Source organism: Exserohilum turcica, assembly GCF_000359705.1.
Source record: "Exserohilum turcica Et28A unplaced genomic scaffold SETTUscaffold_3, whole genome shotgun sequence".
Taxonomy (NCBI): domain Eukaryota; kingdom Fungi; phylum Ascomycota; class Dothideomycetes; order Pleosporales; family Pleosporaceae; genus Exserohilum; species Exserohilum turcicum.
This window is the reverse complement of record NW_007360136.1, coordinates 1,309,413-1,328,030: the sequence shown is the minus strand read 5'-3', so window position 1 is coordinate 1,328,030 and position 18,618 is coordinate 1,309,413. Positions and strand designations below refer to the sequence as shown.

At 55.2% G+C, this 18,618-nt stretch overlaps 6 protein-coding genes across 6 annotated transcripts; 2 read left to right on the top strand and 4 right to left on the bottom strand.

Moving 5' to 3' along the window:
* Positions 1–125: 125 nt before the first annotated feature.
* SETTUDRAFT_32121 (uncharacterized protein) lies at positions 126–890 on the bottom strand (the record flags this gene model as incomplete). The annotated part of the gene is made up of 1 exon (XM_008028813.1): positions 126–890. The coding sequence occupies one exon, from the start codon at positions 888–890 to the stop codon at positions 126–128; it is 765 nt and encodes a 254-aa protein (XP_008027004.1).
* A 184-nt stretch (positions 891–1,074) lies between these two features.
* Positions 1,075–3,105, bottom strand: SETTUDRAFT_163687 (uncharacterized protein). The gene is made up of 5 exons (XM_008029213.1): positions 2,919–3,105; positions 2,813–2,869; positions 2,660–2,753; positions 2,472–2,609; positions 1,075–2,422 (listed from the first exon to the last, which is right to left on the bottom strand). Exons 1-5 carry the CDS (start codon positions 3,060–3,062, stop codon positions 1,278–1,280), a joined length of 1,578 nt encoding a protein of 525 aa, XP_008027404.1. The 5' UTR covers positions 3,063–3,105; the 3' UTR covers positions 1,075–1,277.
* Positions 3,106–4,082: 977 nt separating this feature from the next.
* SETTUDRAFT_171894 (uncharacterized protein) lies at positions 4,083–5,833 on the top strand (the record flags this gene model as incomplete). Its single annotated transcript, XM_008029212.1, has 2 exons — positions 4,083–4,270; positions 4,321–5,833. The coding sequence occupies 2 exons, from the start codon at positions 4,083–4,085 to the stop codon at positions 5,510–5,512; spliced, it is 1,380 nt and encodes a 459-aa protein (XP_008027403.1). The 3' UTR covers positions 5,513–5,833.
* A 3,376-nt stretch (positions 5,834–9,209) lies between these two features.
* SETTUDRAFT_137046 (uncharacterized protein) lies at positions 9,210–10,680 on the bottom strand. The gene is made up of 2 exons (XM_008029211.1): positions 10,160–10,680; positions 9,210–10,099 (listed from the first exon to the last, which is right to left on the bottom strand). Exons 1-2 carry the CDS (start codon positions 10,626–10,628, stop codon positions 9,381–9,383), a joined length of 1,188 nt encoding a protein of 395 aa, XP_008027402.1. The 5' UTR covers positions 10,629–10,680; the 3' UTR covers positions 9,210–9,380.
* A 1,157-nt stretch (positions 10,681–11,837) lies between these two features.
* Positions 11,838–13,206, bottom strand: SETTUDRAFT_32117 (uncharacterized protein; the record flags this gene model as incomplete). Its single annotated transcript, XM_008028812.1, has 4 exons — positions 11,838–12,199; positions 12,351–12,467; positions 12,677–12,909; positions 12,965–13,206. The coding sequence occupies 4 exons, from the start codon at positions 13,204–13,206 to the stop codon at positions 11,838–11,840; spliced, it is 954 nt and encodes a 317-aa protein (XP_008027003.1).
* Positions 13,207–13,464: 258 nt separating this feature from the next.
* Positions 13,465–17,480, top strand: SETTUDRAFT_154497 (uncharacterized protein; the record flags this gene model as incomplete). The annotated part of the gene is made up of 2 exons (XM_008029210.1): positions 13,465–16,558; positions 16,606–17,480. 2 exons carry the CDS (start codon positions 13,465–13,467, stop codon positions 17,478–17,480), a joined length of 3,969 nt encoding a protein of 1,322 aa, XP_008027401.1.
* Positions 17,481–18,618: the final 1,138 nt, after the last annotated feature.

Below are 18,618 nucleotides of genomic sequence, written 5' to 3'. Positions count from 1 at the left end.
CGCGAAGATCAGACACTAACCCCCCCCCCTCTTTTTTTTTTTCTCTTCTCCTCACTCCATCATTTCCATATCCCCATATCCCCTCCCCCCCCCACATCGTCCAAACCATACCACATCACATCACATCACAGCATACCCAACCTCCGCATCTCGCCCTCAATCCCACCATCCACCAGCATAACCCTCGTGAGCGCAACATGTCTTCTCCTCCTCCTCCTCCTCCTCCTTCTAGCCTCCTCTTGATCCTCCCACTCAACACCCCCATCCCCCATCTCCTCATCTTCATCCCATGCAAGTACGGCTCTTCTTTCCCGCCTAGTACTATTCCTGTGGCTGGGATTTCTCCACCACCAAAACCAGCCCATGGCCCAGCACCAGGCTAGCGCTAGCGCGAGCAGAAAGTCGTAGCAGAGTAGTGTGGCGGTCACGGGGACGATCCAGGGGGTAGATGAGATTTGGGCTGCGAAGTTGGTGCTGGGTGTCGTTGTCGTTGTCGTTGTCGTTGTCGTTGTCGTTGTCGTTGTCGTTGTCGTTGTCGTTGTCGTTGTAGTCATGGAATTTGGAGGGGGAAGGGGAGTGTGAGGTAGTGTTGCATGAACGGGTGATGCGAGTGTGACCAGGCTAGGAGTGCGAGTGAGAGAGCGTGGGGTTGTAGAAACGGATGTCTCGCTTGCAGAGGGCTGCAGATCATGGCTGGGTGGTAAGAGAGATGTGGTTGTGTTTGTTGGTGGTGGTGGCGGTGAGAGAGGGGGCGAACTCGGGTTGACGACGACGAGAGTGAAGATGGGGATTGTAAGCATAGATGTAGATGTCACGGTCGTGTTGTGCGCAGACACCAATGCAATGGCGTGGCAGGCGAAGAGGCAGAGTGCAAGGAGTGTGGAAACCATGGTGTTGTGTTGTCTGCGTCACCGGCTTGTGCTTGTTCGACAACGAGTATTTGAGAATGCGCAGGATGTCCTGTGGCGGTGGGTAAGTAAACGCACGGAAAAGCAAACAGATAAAGTGACGAGAATCAAGACTGTTTTTTTTTCAAGGAAAAGGCCACATCATAAGAGAAGATGCAGTGCGTGGAGCAGACAATACAAAGATCGTCGCTCAATAAATGTTGAATTTGAACAAGGCGGGCTTGGTGAAGACGGAAAACGAACCATTGTTCTGGCCGTCCGTGAAAAAGAAAGCCTCTCATACATACAATCAAAAAGCCCTTGCCTTCACCTCAAAAACGCCAAAAGAACCAGTTGCAGGGCGTATATTTTTCGTCATATCGTAGCTCGTCATTGAGCCTTGTCCCATGGTAGCGCAAATGTAGATACCCAATCCTCAACCTCCTTTTTGAGTTCGATAATCTCGGTAATGTCTTCACCTTCACCAACGTATTCCTTAAAGGCAGCGACGCTAGTAGGGTTCTTGCGTCCATTCTCTTCGGCCTTCTTCTTGGCATCCTTGTCCAGCTTCTGTGTGATGCCGACGGCGCGGTGCACAACGTCAGCCACACGCTGGAAGTCGGAGGCCTGGAAGCCACGGGTGGTCATGGCTGGTGTGCCGAGGCGCAGACCGCCAGGCTTCATTGCTGATTTGTCGCCGGGAACAGTGTTCTTGTTGGAGGCGACACCAACAAGTTCCAAGATGCGTTCGACTCGTGCGCCGTCAACGCCGCGATCCTTGAGGTCGACAAGGACAAGGTGGTTGTCAGTGCCACCAGAAACAATGTTATAACCGAGACCGCCGTTTTCTTTTGAGTCGCCAAGACGCTGTGCAAGGGCCTTTGCGTTTTCGAGTACCTGCTTCTGGTAGTCTTTAAATTCCTGGGTCGAGGCCTGTTGCAGGGCTACAGCTAGAGCAGTGATGGTGTGGTTGTGAGGTCCTCCCTGGTGGCCGGGGAACACGGATGCGTTGATGGGGCCCTCGAGATCGTACATCTCCTCCTTGCCCTTCTTGTCGACCTTTCTTACGCCCTTGCGGTAGAAGATCATAGCACCTCGCGGGCCACGCAGAGACTTGTGGGTTGTGGTGGTGACAATATCGGAGTGAGGGAATGGAGAGGGAATGACACCGGCGGCAACAAGTCCGGAAATGTGTGCCATATCAGAAAGCAGGTAGGCGCCAACGTCGTTTGCCAGCTTTCGCATGCGCTCATACTCAATCAATCGGCTGTAGGCTGATGTGCCTGCAACAATAACCTTGGGCCTGTACAGGTGTGCCAGTTCCTCCATCTTGTCGTAGTCGATGATGCCGGTTTTTTCATTGAGTCGGTATGGGAGAGTTTCAAAGTACTTGGAAACAGCCGAGATTTTCTTGGTCGGGGTTTGGTAGCCATGCGACAAGTGGCCGCCGTGGGGCAGGTCAAGACTGAGGATTCGGTCGTGGGCATTGAGGACGGCGGAGTAAGCGTAGAGGTTTGCGGGAGATCCCGAAAGGGCTGCATAGCGGTGTTAGAGATATTCCCACTACTATTGCGCCTGACTCACCCTGTACGTTGACACCCCACTCTGCAGGGTTGAGGCCAAAGGCCTTGAGCGCTCGTTCCTGGCACAGACGCTCTGCCGCATCAATGTGCTCATTTCCTCCGTAGTATCGCGCGCCTGGGTATCCTTCGGAGTATTTATCTGTTGCGCGGCATGAGCTTGGGGCGGTGCAATAGCGGCGCACCACTTACTCTGCATGACACTGCCAAGAGCATCGAGAACGGCTTGCGAAGTGAAGTTCTCCGAGGGAATGAGGTTTATAAAGTGCTTCTGGCGGTGCTTCTCCTGTAGTCGCAAAGTGGTGAGTTTGAGCGTCCTGGCTCGGGCTGCTGGAGATGACGAACCCTGCTGATGATTTCGTAGACGGTAGGATCGGCCTGTTCAAGGTCCTGGGAGAGGATCTGGCGCTTGTTAGCCGGCTGGACGCTTTCACTTCTCGGTGTTGCGCACCTTTTGCTGGGCATCCATGCTGGTCGCGTAGCCCCGCCATTGGCGCTGCAGTACTGTGGGAGGCGCTCTCGAGGCAATTGAGGCAGGCGAGCGGGGAGTCAGATGGCGCAAGGGCGCTCTGCAGGCAGCTCTGAGGGTGGCCATGGCTGGTCAATCGTGTGCGCAGAGCTGGAGCGTGGCGCGCGACTTTATAAACGGGGCGATGTTGATCGTGAGCCGGACTCGTAGTCTCGATGCGGCAACCAAACGATGGGCTCCGCTTAATCACGGAAACCCCAGCACAGAGCAGCCCACCGCCTTGCCGCCGGGGTCGCGTATCGGCGCCGAAAAACGTTTCTCCGGCGGAAAATATCCTCGCCTCCGTCGCTTGCTCTCCTCGCTCTTCACGTAACTAAACCCGAGATGATATGACCGCTCAGAAACAGCTGCATCCTCACTCGGCCGGCGCTCGCTGGTCGACGTGGGAGCTGCTGACACGCCCCGGCACCCACCACCTAGGGGGACGAAAATCTCTATGATCGGCTACGTTGCGTAATGCGTCTGTTGATGCTGGCTGCTGGTGTCACGCACCACCGAGCTGCCATGCAGTGTGTTTGCGCTGCCAAATGTCTAGTTGTATGTAGCATCTCAATATATTCCATGGTGCGAGCACCTTGCTGCGCGTTGAAATTCTCCTGCTGTTTGGTAGCTTTGATAACGGCGCGTTTGTTGGATAAGCTCCGTCTATTGCTCGAGCGTGGACGGACCACGTACCGCGACATGTGAGGGGACTGTGTTGAGGAGACATCTCGTGGTGCAGGACAGTAGGAAGAGAAGGGCGTACCGGCTTGGGTGGCTGAGAGACTGCGTCCTGGATGCTTTTCAGCGTTTGTCTGCCATGTCAAGTAACAATGTCGCCATCGCCGGTCCCTTCTAACCCCCTCTTACATGCCGGTGGACCATCTCTTCCTACGATTAACGACCCTTGATAGCCTGTACAACGCGTTAGCTTGTTAACAAAGCTCAGCAATTCACACACGCGGTACTGAAGCATGCGCGACGATGCAGTTCTGCATTCCTTGCCTGTTGCCATCACCCCCCTCAGGTGCTACAACGCCCTCTCACTGCTAGTAAATAGCTCGCCAAGGCTGCTAGCAATACCATCTCGGAAAGCACGCGGTCACCATGGCTGTCACTTCCACGCGCGACCGACCTGTTTATCGCGCCCACGCTACTCCGCCGCCACCGACTCACCTTGACCGCAACCTCTACCACAACCTCAACATCAACCTCCACCCCCGCCAGCCCTATACCACTACCGTCTCTCGACTAGTGGCTCGGCTGCCCGCAGGCGCTTCGTCATGGCTCCCCAAGTCAAGACGCCGAGCCGACAGCCAGTCAAGCTCTGCCACGGAGACAGCAGCCCCGAGCTCGGAAGTCCGTCAAAGACAACAGCCTACAACAAACACACAGGCCGCCCCATCCGGAAGAGCGCCGGCAAAATCAAAAGAGTAGACGGCTACGTCGACATCCAAGACGAGGATCTAGGCCCACTAACCGCCGAGGAGAGCGATGAACAAGACGACGAAGACATGGAGCCACACGGCCGTGCAAACAAGAAGAAGAAAGGACGTGCAAAGAAGCGCAAACGCAGTCCCTCGCCCCCGTCGCCTCATCTAGACCCTGTCATCCTCGACCAAGAGCTTGACGAATTGACCGACGTGGAGGAGGGCGGTGTCTTTGTTCGCAACATCAAGAAACCTTCGCCAATGACACTGCAGTTCAACGTCCCGCTAGGCTTCCATGGCCCTCTCTTTGTCAAGCTCGACCGCGCTCTGATCGAAACCAGCGAGCAAGGCACACTGCATGAGATGAAGCCAAGCAAGTCCAAGAAGATGTGCACTGCTTCTCCGGAATCAAAGTCCAAAGGAAAAGCTACCGTGCAACCAAAGGGATTTACAGACTTGCCGCCAGAGCTGCGCAACACCATCTATCGCTATCTGTTTGCTCGGAAAGACAAGGACCAGAGGCTTAGGATCCCAGTGAGCCGACACAGCTCTGCCTCGTCTCTTTCAAAGTCTGGCCAGTTTCTCCGAACCTGTAAACTGGTCCATAGCGAAGGCTGCTCGATTCTGTACGGTGAGAACACATTCTCATTCCACCGCCATTACGCCACACGTGGTCCGTTCTGGGAGGCTGTGCCCAAGGAGATTGGCTATCAGGATGTGCTGCACTTCCTCAAGATGATTGGGCCAGAGAACCTGCAATATCTCCGCGATATCAAGTGGGTCTTTGACGACGCGCACCCTCGCGACACGCCTTACTATACGTCCAACGAGAGCCGCCGTTACCTCAATGACGATTATCTGCTCAACTGCCTGCGTATTCTTCGTGGCGCCAAACTTCGAAAGATTTCCCTCTTCTTTGCTGGCCGCCGACAACTGCAGCGGTCTGACGTCAGGTTTCTGAGCTATCTGGAACAGGTCAAGGCCGACGAGGTGGTCCAGACGCCTGACAAATACTACGCATACCGTGACAAGATGCATCCGCTGGCGTGGGTTGAGCTTGAGGAAGCTATGACGCGCAAGAAGAAGCTTTACGACAAGGATAACTGAAGCACACGGTGCGCGACCTTTACGCATGCCACAAGGCTGACTGATTATACGAGCGTTAGCTCGGACACTTTTTCATTCCTTTGCTTTTTGCTGGATTCACGACTTTCCTCTTGTGCCATGGCACAAAATTGTTCGGCCGTCTTTGCAGGGTACCGGAACTCCTGCCATCAACCGGCTACTACCATGTTCTTGCGGGTCTTGACTGCAAACTCCAGCTTGCAGGCTGCATGATGCAATTGTGCTTGCTCAGGAGGCGTTTTTCAAGACAGACCTTTTTCTTTTCATTTGCGGCACTCTGGTGTTCCCATGTATTTTCCCACCATACATAGAATATGAATACCATTACACAATACCACCATGGATACCTTTTTTGTTATCGTGATTGGTGCAGATAACCCCGGAGAATGGCGTTTTTGGCTTGCTCCTTGCTGCATTCCTTTCTGCCTCTTTTCTCCTTTGGGTGTAGACCGAACACCCTGTTTGCCGTCCCAACTAATCCTTCTCAACGGCTAAATCTACAAAACCAACTCCCAAACAACCAACCTCGTCTCGACAAACCGTTTTCCACACGCACTATTTTCTTTTCGCTTCTCTTCCGCGGTTTTCGGGCCACCCTCTTCACCCGCACGCGCGTCCACAGATTACCCACCCGCTAAGTAAGGGTCGGGAGGTACCAGAAAGCGGTCTCCCTCTCTTCCCCATCGCCTCACCTCGCCTCGCCTCACCTAGCCTCATCACGCGCGGAAACGCCGCCTGGATAAACGCGTTGCACACGGAAAGCAAAGACCAAAGCCAAGCCCCGAAACCTTGTTTTCTAAAATAACCACAAGATTTCTGGCTTACATAGCTACAAAATGATCAACTTACTTTAACTCCCGCTGCTGTCTCTTGTACCCACCCGCTCGTGTCTGCGGCGACCCCCCCCCCTGCATAAGCGAAGTATGTACGTAGATAAGCAAAAGAAAAGAAAAAAAAACCAGCACCGCGGGCTGAATGCCTGCTTTGGACACGGACGGCAGACGTGGACGTGGGACGGGAAGGGAAACTGCGGAGGTACCGCCGGGGTGGGTAGTGGTGTGGCGCAGAGACATGGGGGGGGGGAAGGGGGGGAAGGGAAGGAAATTAATTGGGCTACTGGGTTACTAGGTTGAACACAACTAGCAAAATCAAGGATTAATTTATGTTGTGTTGATGAATGTGGATGCTGAGGATAAGCAAGATCGAGTTGAAAGGGAAGGTAAAGGTAAGGTTAAGATAAAATAACGCAGCAGGGGGAGAAATATTCCTGGTTTTCTCTAAGTACATTGCAAGTATCATGATTCCATATCCTCTCATCGTTATTCCGAATACCCAAAGAAAAGTAAAGAAAGAAAGAAAGAAATAAAGAAAGAAAAAATCTTTACAAAAAAATATAAAAAAAAAACCTTATTTTCGAGGTTGATCCACAACCAGTTTTTCTTTTTCAATTTTTGCGGAATTAGTAATGCTTTATAATATATATAGTAAAACCGCCTATATATCCTTACATACATATATACTTACATACATACATACGTACACATTGTATAATAACAGCTTGCTAATAATAATTGTCTCTTAGTAGTGTGCGTGCGTGCGTGCGTGCGTGCATACGTGGTACGAGCGTGAGGCAAAAGATTCCAGGCAGAATTATAATACATAGCAGATCGACATATACGACATGGAATTGGTGATATAAGCATGTTATCGGGTAGCAATTCCAATGCCCGCGATAAGAGTGTGTGTGTGTGCATGTAGAAATAATATCAATACACCGCCCCCCCCCCCGCCCCGTCGTGGCTAGGTTGGCTGTTTTGCGGGTTTATGGAAGGTGGTACGGTGGTTGTGTAGATGGGCGTGGTTAGTGGCTACTTACTTACCCTGCCTTATCTTGCCGAGTGAGTTCTGCATGCGTGGTGGTTACACGGCCGAATGTGAAATACAGAAAGGTACCTGCATGCTGTCACATGCATCCCGCCCGCTGCCTTCCCCCCCCCCCATGCAAGCGCAATGCGCTGCAATGCAATGCAATGCAAATGCAAATGCAAAAGACACGACCCATCCGTTCACTTTACCCGCCCATCCACATCCACATCCACATCCACACCCACACCCACTCACATACTTATTCCCGCCACAGCTACAGCCGCAGTAGGTAAACAAAGCGACAGCCCCGGCTTTCCCTTGTTCCTGCGCGCTCCCGTCCCGCTGTTACAGCAGCAGCAGCAGCCAGCATGTACCCATCTGCCTCTCCACCAGTACCCGTCTGCCTGCCTGTCTGTCTGTATAAACATACGTCTTACATGTACATCGGGATATACGTAGGGATATGAATAGGATGACCAAGGACCGGGACTCGGGGGGACCGGGGCTCCCAGGCGTTCGGATGCGAGTGGCTTTTTTTTCTCTCTCTTTTTTTTTGAAATACGAGGTATATAGCGGGGTGCATATAGGGCTATAGGCCGAGGCGGTTATAATGGCCGGATGGGGGGTGGGGGACGGGGGAGGGATTGGAGATGAGTTTGGGTTTATTGGGTTGGTGGGTTTGTTGGATGGTTGGGCTGTTGGGCTGTGGCTGTTGGGTGAGGGAGTGGGTGAGTTGGTGGTTGTACAATGCGGAAGATTGTATGGTATACGTTCTGCGTCCAAGTCAGCTCTCATCTCTTCCGTCTTTGGCGTTTGTTGGTCTTCCTGGAAGCAGCATTGTTAGATACAAGGCCAGGAAACGTGAATAACAAGAGTGGTACATGCAACGTACATGTTAAAAGCATGTGTGTTATCCAAAGGAGAACTGGAAAAAAAAATAAGGAGTCAGGAATGACGTGATATATCATTATCCGCGCTTCAGAATACTTCCTCTCTCTCTCTCTCTTTTGTTTCTTCATCTCAATACTCCAGGACATATGTATATTCCGTATTTCCCACTTGCACCAGATTTCATTCATCACCAAAAAAAAATCAAAGCACGGGGATAGGGTATTGCTTGCGCAAATGTGTTTGGCGACCACAGCCAAGAAACAGCAGCAGCAAAGAAAAGCAGTGTGTGACCGGCATGACGCGGCAATGAGGGAAGAAAAGACACGAGGAACAGCCACTACAGTACACCAAACATACATACGAGGAATACGGGGCTGTGCGCGCTTACCCCCCCCCCCATGCTGTGCTCCCTCTCGCGCGCGCTCTCTCTCTCTCTCTCTCTTACCCGCTTGAATTGCCCCATTTTATGTACATGTATGCGTGGTTTTTTTCTTTCTTCTCACAGGATCAAGCACGTGAGAAGTGAGGTAAGCTCGTGACGTGCGTCGTTCCGTCCAGCTGAAAGTTGCGGACCGAGAAGGGGGGGGGGGCACATACACACACACACGCACACACACACATACCCATATCGGTTTTTCTTTTATTAGTTCATGTACGGGCAGTGGCGGGGCAACAAGGCAGACTTTCAAGGGGAAAAAAAAGGAGGAGGAGGGGTGGGGTATTACTACATGGTGCTGTGTGGATGTAAGTATGTTTGTATTCATAGGGAGAGTGGGGAACACAGGGAGATTTTGATTACTACTTCGTGTTTGTGATTGCGTTAGAGAGGGCCACGTGCGATTGGTAATAGTAATGTGTCCGAAGAGAAAGAGGGGGTTGGGAGGGGTTGGGAGGGTTTACTTGTGTCTTGCGTTCCTTGTTCGGCCCGTTGGCGGTGATCGTATGGCAAGTTTAAGGAGAAGAAAGGGCCAGAAAGGGGACTAGGAAGATCGATCTGCCCTGGAGATGCACGTGTGCCCGTCGATGAACCTACTCTATGTGCATGGCATGACATGACATTGCATACATAGTACATGGCAGAAGAGTAAGCTGTTTATGCGGATTTCCCCTTTCGCTTCTTGAACTCGTCTATCCACCCGGCAGCCTTATCCTTGGGTACCACGCTGATGGTTACTAGGCCATCGACAATCTCGGGTTTGCCACTTCCGAGCACCTTGCCCAGGCTCATCTTCTTGCCTACCTTGATTAGCCCGCCTACCTTCGTCTCCATGTAGGCTTCGACGTTGTCCAGGGTGTACTCGTGCTTGTGGTCCCAGGGCAGTGGGAAGATGTAGTCGAGGTGTTGGTCTAGCTTTTCCCGCTCAGAAAAGGCCTTGATAAAGTCGGATTGGGAGTCGATGGGGTAGAGCAGGATGACGGGGAATGTCAGTGTGGAAGAGGGATCCATGCTGTTTTCCAGCTTGAGGGTGGCGTCTTCTAGATCTGGCGGCTTCTCCGTGCTCCGTGTTAGCATATTTCTGCTCTTGAGGGCAAGCTGCAGTGTCGCACGCTCTGACGCGGCCTTTGCCTCGCGCTCCCGGCGTGCCTTGTCGACAGACTCTATGTACTTTTTCCGGGTCTCGATCTTGGTCTTTAGCGCCTGGAGGGGCGCATTGGAGGCATCTAGGGCCAGACCCCGGTCGCAGGCCCACGCAGCTTCATCCAGCTTGTTCAGCTCCAGGCCGGCAGTGGCTGACCTGTAAAAGGCCTTGACATTTGACGGGTTGATTTGCAGTGCTGCCACACAGTCCTGGATGCACGAACGGTAGTTTTCTGAGCAGTGTTAGTGCATATCTTGGGCAAAGGCGTCCGTGCCATGTGGCATAAACTTACGCTTCTCCAAGTTGCACAAGGCCCGGTTGACGTAGACGGCTTCTGCAATGGCCGTCTCCTTGCTGGCTTCCTCTTGCTCGTCCAGCTCGACCTCGATGACGTCGGGTCCTTGTGCGTCTGGATCGCGGCTGGTCTGCGGGCCCTTGAGGGCTGCGATGGCCTTGGTATAAAATTCCCTTGCGTCTGACCACTGCTTTGCCCTTGCGCACTCGTTGCCCTGCTGGCGGAAGTTGTCTGCAATCTCAGCACGGGTGCCCTCGTAGGCCATGGCCTTGATGGCCTCGAGGGCCATGTTCTCGCCGCCCTCGCCATCCGTCTCGTCCAGACTCGTCATGAACAGCGGCATGCGGTTCATCTCCTTGAGCAGCTCGTCGACGGTCTGCGACTTGACCTCGGCCATGGCGGGCGGCATGTCGGCGGAGGGCTGGGGTGCCGGTGCCGGTGCCAGCGCCTGTGCCTTCTGCGACATGGTGTGCCTAATGATCGCAGGACCGTTTTTTTTTGGCTTCGGTGTCTGTCTCAGGTACGGTCGAGCTGGCGGGCGTGGCAATGACGGAGCTGGAATTTTCGGCGGCATGGTCGCTTAGTCACGCCATGGTGGTGGTGGTGGGGGTCCCGCGAGCGTGGCCCCGTGCGTGCATGGCCATCCCTGTCGCAGGCAGCAACGGCCAGGAGAGACGGCGAGGAACAACCAGAGGAGCGTGCTGGGCGTGCTGGACGTGCTGGACGCTGGACACGCTCGATGCTCATCGCTCGACCCTCGACAAGCCCAGCACTATCCCTTCCGCGCCTCCTGCCATTCCCCTCGGAGCATCTGGGCAAGGCCGGCTGCGATGGCCCCCCAGCCGATTACGACGCCAACCTCCTATTTGGCCTGGCTAGCTCGAGAGCTCCCGCCGTCGCCGAGCCCCCAGCGGAGACAGAAACACCAGCAGCATATTACATGGCCGTCGCCTAATTTCCAGCGTCCCAGGACCGCCTCTGCCCATATCTCGCGACGCGTCGGGATCAGGCCATCACACAATATACATAGATACCCTGTACCTGTTCTGCAGCCGTCCGCACATCGGATCCACTCTCGGTGCCTGCAGGTGGCCCCAAAGCACATGCACATGCACATGCGCATTTAAACTATGGCGATATTGGAGGCTCCATGGGTACGCGACGCGAGAGGACCCACGAATCTGGATCGGCGGGCTGCCATCTCCACCGCTCTGCAAGGCTGATGGCTGCCGCAGGCCTTGGGCGTTTCTCGTGTCAGTCGTCCTGTCCTGTCCTGTCCTGTCCTGTCCTGTCCTGTCCTGTCCTGTCCTGTCCTGTACATGTACGCTGACGGCCTCTGACTAACCGGGGGACTGCGTGGCGCCTGGCAGCTCGTCGTGGCCGACCGGGCCGCCGAGTCATGATGGCCATGGATCGCGTCGGCAGCCATTGTTGAACATCTTCTACCATGTACATGGCTGCAATGCATGCGCCGGCCCCCCCAACAGACTGCTTGCACTTGCACTTGCTCGCGGCCAAGGCTAGGGCGGGCTATAGCATTGCGACCAGGAACTTGCGAATGCACTTCTCAAAGCAACTCTGTCGCGGCAGTTTCAACTGGGAGATTTATGTCGTCGATCTGGACTCAGGCTCGGCTCCTTTGCAGCGCTAGGCGTGCACGGCCATCCCTTTCGTCTCAAAGCAGAAGACTGGCACTCCTTTGCAGCTTGACCTGCAGGTGCAGGCGTGTGCTCGAGGGTACAGGCACAGGCACAGGATGAGGCTGAGCACCCATGCCGCTGCTTTGCGCATTCGCACCGCCGTATACATGCCTCCTTTTTCCGACAAGCGAACCCCCCTCCGCCCCGCCGTCGCCGCCGCCGCTGTGGTGTGGAGACAAGATTCGGTCGTCGTCTCTAGACTGTAGCTCTGCTGGCGGGCTGAAACTTAACGGCATCGCGGCGGGTGGTAGTCGGGGGTAGTCGGGCAGTGTGGTGGGCGTGGCATGCTCGGACCGCGCACTGCACGCGCCTGTGGCTCGGCTTGGAGCCACATAGTCTGGCACCGGCCAGCGGCTGAAACTCAATCACATTTCGTCATGATATGGCAGGGCGCGCGCTGCTCCCGAAGGACTGGTCGTATGGGCTCTTGGCAGCCGACGGGGCGGGTGGCATGGCATGGCTGCTGTCACGTCGCTGTCGGTACGTACATGTGCCAGCCATGTCGATATGTACGGGCGCCATCTTGGGCGGCGGCGGGGCTGGTGCAGCAGCATCAGCAGCGGCGGCGCGCACCGTGACTGGTGGCTCGGCCTGGCCGTTGCTGGCTGTGTGCGTGCGTGGGCGTGCTGGGTGCTGGGTGCGGCGGAGAAAGAGAGGGCGCTCGAGGAGGATGGGTTGTCAGATCATCATTTCCCTCGCGCCTGTGGTCGCGGGACGCATGCCTCGGAACGTTGGGCCTAGGCGGGCAGCCAATCAGCGGCCGCCAGACGCCGCAGCGCGGGACGCCTCGTACAGCAGGGATGCCTCGGCTTACGGCCTGCATGCAGGGACGCCCGTGCGCGCGCTAGTGCGAGGAGGGCCTGCATAAGCCCGCGGGCGTCGACAGGACGAGCGACGAGCAGACGAGACGAGCAGACGTCGAAACAAATTGGCCAGGCACAGATGGGGTTGCAAGCCCTTCTCTGATCGCCATTCGCCCTCGTGCTCCCAGTCCCGTCTCCCCCAGAGGACTGTGCGGACTTGTGCCTGCTCGCGCAAGCCTGCCGCCTGCATGGCCGACTCGTGCACTCCGTGTGCTCAAGTTGTGCCCGGCCCCTCGCACCTCTCCTCACCCTCGTCGCCCTCCTCACCCTCCTCACCCTCGTCGTCCTTCTTCTTCTCCGCCGCCTCCTCCTGACGCCCCGTGCCACCGACACCTCGATTCGCCCTCGTTGTTCGTGCCGGTGCCCGCCTGCCACCGACAATCCTTTTCTTCTTACTCCCAATCGCCTTTTGCTCAACGTCATCATCTCTTTCCTGTCTCCTTCCCACTGCCCGTCCCCGCCACCACCCATCCAACGTCATACTTGCCCGCGTCGCCTGCCACGCCTACCACCTGCTTGTCCTTGTTGCATGTCCCCGGGCATCCAGTTCCCGACCTTGTTATAGCGCGTTCAACCGGTACGTCCATACATGCCACGCCTGCCCGCCAATGCCGTCTGACTGCCCTCCAGGTATGTGGTGAACGGCACATAACCCCCAGCACCACTGTGTTGTGGTTCTGATATTTCTATTGCCTAATTATCCCCTCACTTGATATATACATATCGCCCCCCCCCCAACATGTCCGATTACTATTCGGATAACGAGGCCTTTGCTGCCAATCATTCCTTACCTACCCCCACCGGCACTCCATACGATTCGCTTTCACGGCGGAATTCCAGGCATGAAACACCCGGCAGTGACATCACCAGCTCGCCGCCTCCCGTTCCGCCGGACCGAGAATTCTGTTCAGACGATGCCGCCAACGACGAGAACATTTCAATACTCGACCCTCGCCGCTTCACCCCAACCCTGCATGCCAATTTGGTGTCGGAGATTCTCAATCTCCGCCGCGAGCTCGATTCCAAACATCGATTCATCGATGACCTCGAGGCCAATCTCGAGGCAACCCGAGCCGACAATGAGTCACTCACCAAGCAGCTGGCCGCTTCCACCAAAGAGAGCAAGTCTGCAAAGAAACAGCTCCAGCACTTTGAGAACGAAACCCTCGCTGCCCTGGAAGAGATTGCCGGGGAGAGGGACAAGATGAAGGAGGCCAATGCTGATTTGCGCCAGAAGCTTGCTGCCGCTGAGAAGAAGACGCGGAACCAGGATGATGATTCGACCAGAGTGCACGACATGTGGGCGCGTGAAAAGGAGGAGTGGTCCGGAGAAAAGCGATTGCTGGAGCGACGGGTTCACGTATCCGAGACCCGGCTGAAGATGCTTCTGGAAGAGATTGCCATGCAAGAAGAGGCCAACGAAGAGGCTCGTCTCGAAAACGAAGCCGAAGAGTTGGCCCAGGATGCTGGTGTGCCGGAGAGCGACGCAGGCAGCATACGTTCATCGCCGCAACGGAGACCATCCACTCGCGTTGGACGTCATTCGAGGACCCGAAGCAACAGTAGCTGGAAGAGCCTAGGCCGGAACTACCGCATGTCTTTGATGAGTGCTGACGGGCTCAACCGCGGCAACGGTATCAGTCTTGCAGATGAGCTTATTTTTGACGAGGAAGAGGAACTGGATGAATTGGAGCTCGACTCGGCGGATGATTTCTCCGAGCACGAAATCAAAGCACGCAAGGCCCTGGAGACGCGGCAGTCGATGCTGCCGGACGAAAAAGCAAAGCGCATACTAGGCTTGAGCAATGAGCCTCACCAGGGTATCCGGGATAGCCCTGTCGCACCGTCCGAGGATACCGAGCCGAGAAAGACGTCTTACGAGACCGAAAAGTCCTCGATAACAGCCACGCCTCGCGAGCTAATGTTGGGTTTCCCACCAACACGGCCTATCTATGTCAGCACTGGCGTCCAGCCATCTCCTCCGCCCTCCCCAACGAAGCCTGCCATGGTTGAAGCGGCATCACAGACCAATGAGCCAATTGTTCACACCAAGCCCATTGAGACCGCATCTACCGCTGCCGAAATCGAGGCAAATCAGAGTCGCAAGAGGGTTTCTGTGGCCCTGACTTCTAGCTCGCCACCCCATGTCCGCCCTGAAACATGCATAATGACATCGACTTCAGTCCAGACTATTGAGCCTTTAAGCCCCCCGCCGACTCCCACCATTCCAGCGCCCTCGGATGAAAAACTCTTGCAACAAAGTTGCCCACCTGAGGTTGTATCCGTATCCATTGCAACTCAGACAGATTCTCCCGTCGAGCTAAATGTCGCACCTGAGATACCCAAGCGAGCTACTCCACCAGCTCCCATTCCAATCCCGTCAATTGCTATACACGCCCCAACATCGGCGCCTTCGTCCCCTAGAGCGCCTATCCTGCCCCCAGGCACGAAGAACATGTCGACACAGACGAGCGGAGAGCTGGTGGTCTCAATGCAATCAACAGGCATGCAGACTGAGCCCATCAGGATTGACCAAAGGCCTGTCAAGCTTCCACCGCATCTCCTTCCATCTGCCATTACATCCAAGCCCGGAACACCAGACAACAGCGGAGTCGCTACGAAGGATTCCCATCAATTTGTCCCGGATGACACCCAACAGTCCGCGTCGAAGACGAATGCGCGCCAGAATCTTGCAAGCCGACTTGAGGAGGCTGCTGCAAACAAGGAAATTGAGAATCGGTACCCTGGAAACAATGATAACGGTCCATTGTCCAGCCAGCACCCCAAGGACCTCCTCAGTCGACCCTTCCGCACAAGCAGCCTTTTTGCTGGATTTGACGGCCCGTCGTCTGATGAAGAAGATGAAGAAGTCGAATGGAGTGATGACGAGCGTGGCGGTCTCCAGTACTCGACCCCGATGCTCTCGTCGCGGAATGCCAAGAGTGGACGCCCGGTAAACCCCCCGACACCTGTGCCAGAAGACAAGGAGACTACACCAAACCCCAGGCCGTCTGAAGATTCCATTAACAGCGTATCAATGCACTCGAAGCGTGGGTCCATGGAAAGGCCTGCCAGAATTGGCAAGGCTCACCGCAACTCGATTAGCCGCCAACCCAGCATTCGGCGATCTGCGATGATCCAAAGCAGCACTGCAGCACATGCTCGCTCTCGAAGCCCAAGTATTGGCAGCCTGGGATCAGGCAATTACTTGCCCAAGCCGCCTTTCCCGGTGCCTACCCGGTCTAGTTCGCGCAACAAGCCGATGAGCAAGAGCGAGGGTTCCCAAAGCCCGACGCGCCGGAACAGCGGTTCGCATGGTGGGCGCCGTCCCTATGGCGTGAAGCATCAACGAAAGGATAGTATAAGAAAGGTGCGATCTGCTGCTCCGGTGGCAAAGGGTAGTCGCTCTCGCAGCAGGTCCCCAACGCTTCCAGCTACTCCAAGCAACGCTGATAGCTATTCCATTCCACCACTTCCAAGCGACATTGCCAGCGCTAGCGGCTTCCGTCACCGCCATCAGCCTTCGAATGCCACGGCAGCAACGGGTCACACAGCCAACGGCTCAACCTACAGCTCCGTCAGCCAGACCAGCGTCGTTGACGCAATTGCTGCGTCGATGATTGGAGAGTTCATGTGGAAGTACGTCCGCAAGAGGAAGCCCTTTGGCGGCCCCGAAACAGACGTCAATCGCGAGGCAGAGGAGGCTTCTTTGACCAATCATGGTGTGAGGCACAGGCGCTGGGTTTGGATCTCGCCGTATGAGAGGGCCATTCTCTGGAGCAGCAAGCAGCCCACGTCTGGGTCTGCATTGATGGGCAAGAGTGGTCGCAAGCGTAAGTCATTTTCGTCCTGGAACCACGTGTTACTAACACATCGCTAGTCGTGATTCAATCTGTTCTCGATGTCGCCGACAACTGCCCTCCTCCAAGGAACGAGACACTCTTCAACCGCTCCATCCTTATCCTTACCCCTGCTCGCGCACTCAAGTTCACTGCAGTGTCGCGTGAACGCCATTACCTGTGGCTGACGGCGCTGTCTTTCCTTGCCCGCTCGACCACTCCCATGCCGGATGTTGGATCTCTACCACCTATCCCACCACCAATTGAGGAACCTGAATACCGTCGACAGGGCGCAACCCTCCGCCGTAGCCGTGTGCAAGACTCTGTGCGTCTTGCAAAGGGCCGGGTAAACCCGGTAATGGCACGCTATGCGTTACATGACGAGCCGGTGCCTAGCCTACCTCCATTCATTGGCCTCGAGGAGCCAGTGCAAGAAGAATCCGCCAGTCCGCCCGTCATCCGACGCGGTCCGCAACACGGCAGGAAGAGGAGCTCGACCGGACCAAGTGCGCCCCCTCCAAACGTTCCATTTCGAACTTTCTCTCACCAACACGTACCGTCAATCTACTCCAACGGCTCATCCGACATGTACAGCGCCGGCGTTCCACCGTCAGTGCCCTCGACAGAATACAACCCCAATGGTGGTGCCATGAGCTCGCGAACTTCAGAGGCAAGCAACTCGACTCGGCAACACTTTTTCGATACCATGGGGACCGTGCGAATGGAAGCTTTCATCGACAACGCCCTCGGTGAACCAAAGCAGTCGGGTAGCAGCTACGGCCCACGGGCACAGTACATGCAGCACCGCCGTCGCCGTGGAAGTAGCCAATGGAGTACCAGCACGCGCGAGCAACCTAGCCGTGGCGCTGGCCTTTTCGACTTTGATCTCGGTAACGATCCCTTCCGCAGCTTCTAAAAGAACTCACCTGCGCTTATGATTCGCTCACGTGTGACGGGCATGCTTAACGGTTGATTTGTTCTCGCCGCCTTGCTTTGTTGTCTATCATCTAGACTACTCTTCTCCTTTTCGCTAGTGTCTCGTCACTTCTCTTTTGCTACCAGGACTTGTCTTCACATTCATACGACTCGACGTCATCTCAGCACATTACCTCTGCTGAAATCCCTCTCTTACCGTCACTTCATTTGTAGCTATTTCATTTCTACTCTTCTTTCTGCTCAGATCCAAACTAGGGAGTCGGTAAAACTACAAGGCTAGAAGCCCTCGCGCCCACGCGCACACCATGTCTCATACCGTTTCGATTGTAATTACTCTTGTCCAAGGCCAGCCCTTCCCTTGCTGCTGCGCACTCTTGATACCCAACCCAGAGTTGATTGCTACACAACATTGCTTGTTTGATCTTCTCTCTGTTCCTCTCCCAACGGCAGACATAGTTTCTTTATTTTTCTTTTTTCCAGATCTACTTTTTTTCTTCTTCTTCATACTGGTCACTGCGTTTCCTTTTCTTCTTTCCTTCTCATTGCATAAGCTATATATCCACTTTGTTTTGTCTCACTCACACACACACATTGGGCTGGGAGCACCACTGCCCATGCTACGCGGAGATATCAGCCGATACTACAGTGTGAGGGAACAAAGACAAAAGAAGGGAGAAATGCAGGGACCAAGCCTGATGGTGCTGCGACGGTGCCAGCGCCCAGCAGCCGCGCGGTGTGTGAGCTGCGACCATAGCGATACATAACCCACTTCTATTGATAGGCCCCTAGGGCACACAGAGAATGCAAATGGCCAGCATACACTACACATAACGTTACCCAGCCCACCTCAATCAACCCGAGATCAAGCCCCCCCCTCGTTAGTCGACTAGCATGAAACGCAATGCATGCGAACTCCAATTTGCCACTTACTACCCTCTGACTGCGTTGCGTTATCTCGGCACTCGAGAGCCTTTCCCCCCCCCCCACTCCCCAATCCCCATGAATGAGGCTCCCACCAGCTTCATCCCTGCGGGCCCCTCGCGGGGAACCTTATCCACGTTCCCCTCCTCCTTCCCCCCCCCCTCCTTCCCGGGGCTACGCCCCTTCCCTCTCTCTCT

Excerpts from the sequence above, each read along its gene's own strand:
- SETTUDRAFT_163687 (XM_008029213.1), bottom strand. The coding sequence starts at position 3,062 with ATGGCCACCCTCAGAGCTGCCTGCAGAGCGCCCTTGCGCCATCTGACT. Across the intron at positions 2,870-2,918 it reads GCATGGATGCCCAGCAAAAG|ATCCTCTCCCAGGACCTTGA; the intron begins GTGCGCAACACC and ends AACAAGCGCCAG. Across the intron at positions 2,610-2,659 it reads TCTTGGCAGTGTCATGCAGA|ATAAATACTCCGAAGGATAC; the intron begins GTAAGTGGTGCG and ends GCCGCGCAACAG.
- SETTUDRAFT_137046 (XM_008029211.1), bottom strand. The coding sequence starts at position 10,628 with ATGTCGCAGAAGGCACAGGCGCTGGCACCGGCACCGGCACCCCAGCCC. Across the intron at positions 10,100-10,159 it reads CTTGTGCAACTTGGAGAAGC|AAAACTACCGTTCGTGCATC; the intron begins GTAAGTTTATGC and ends AACACTGCTCAG.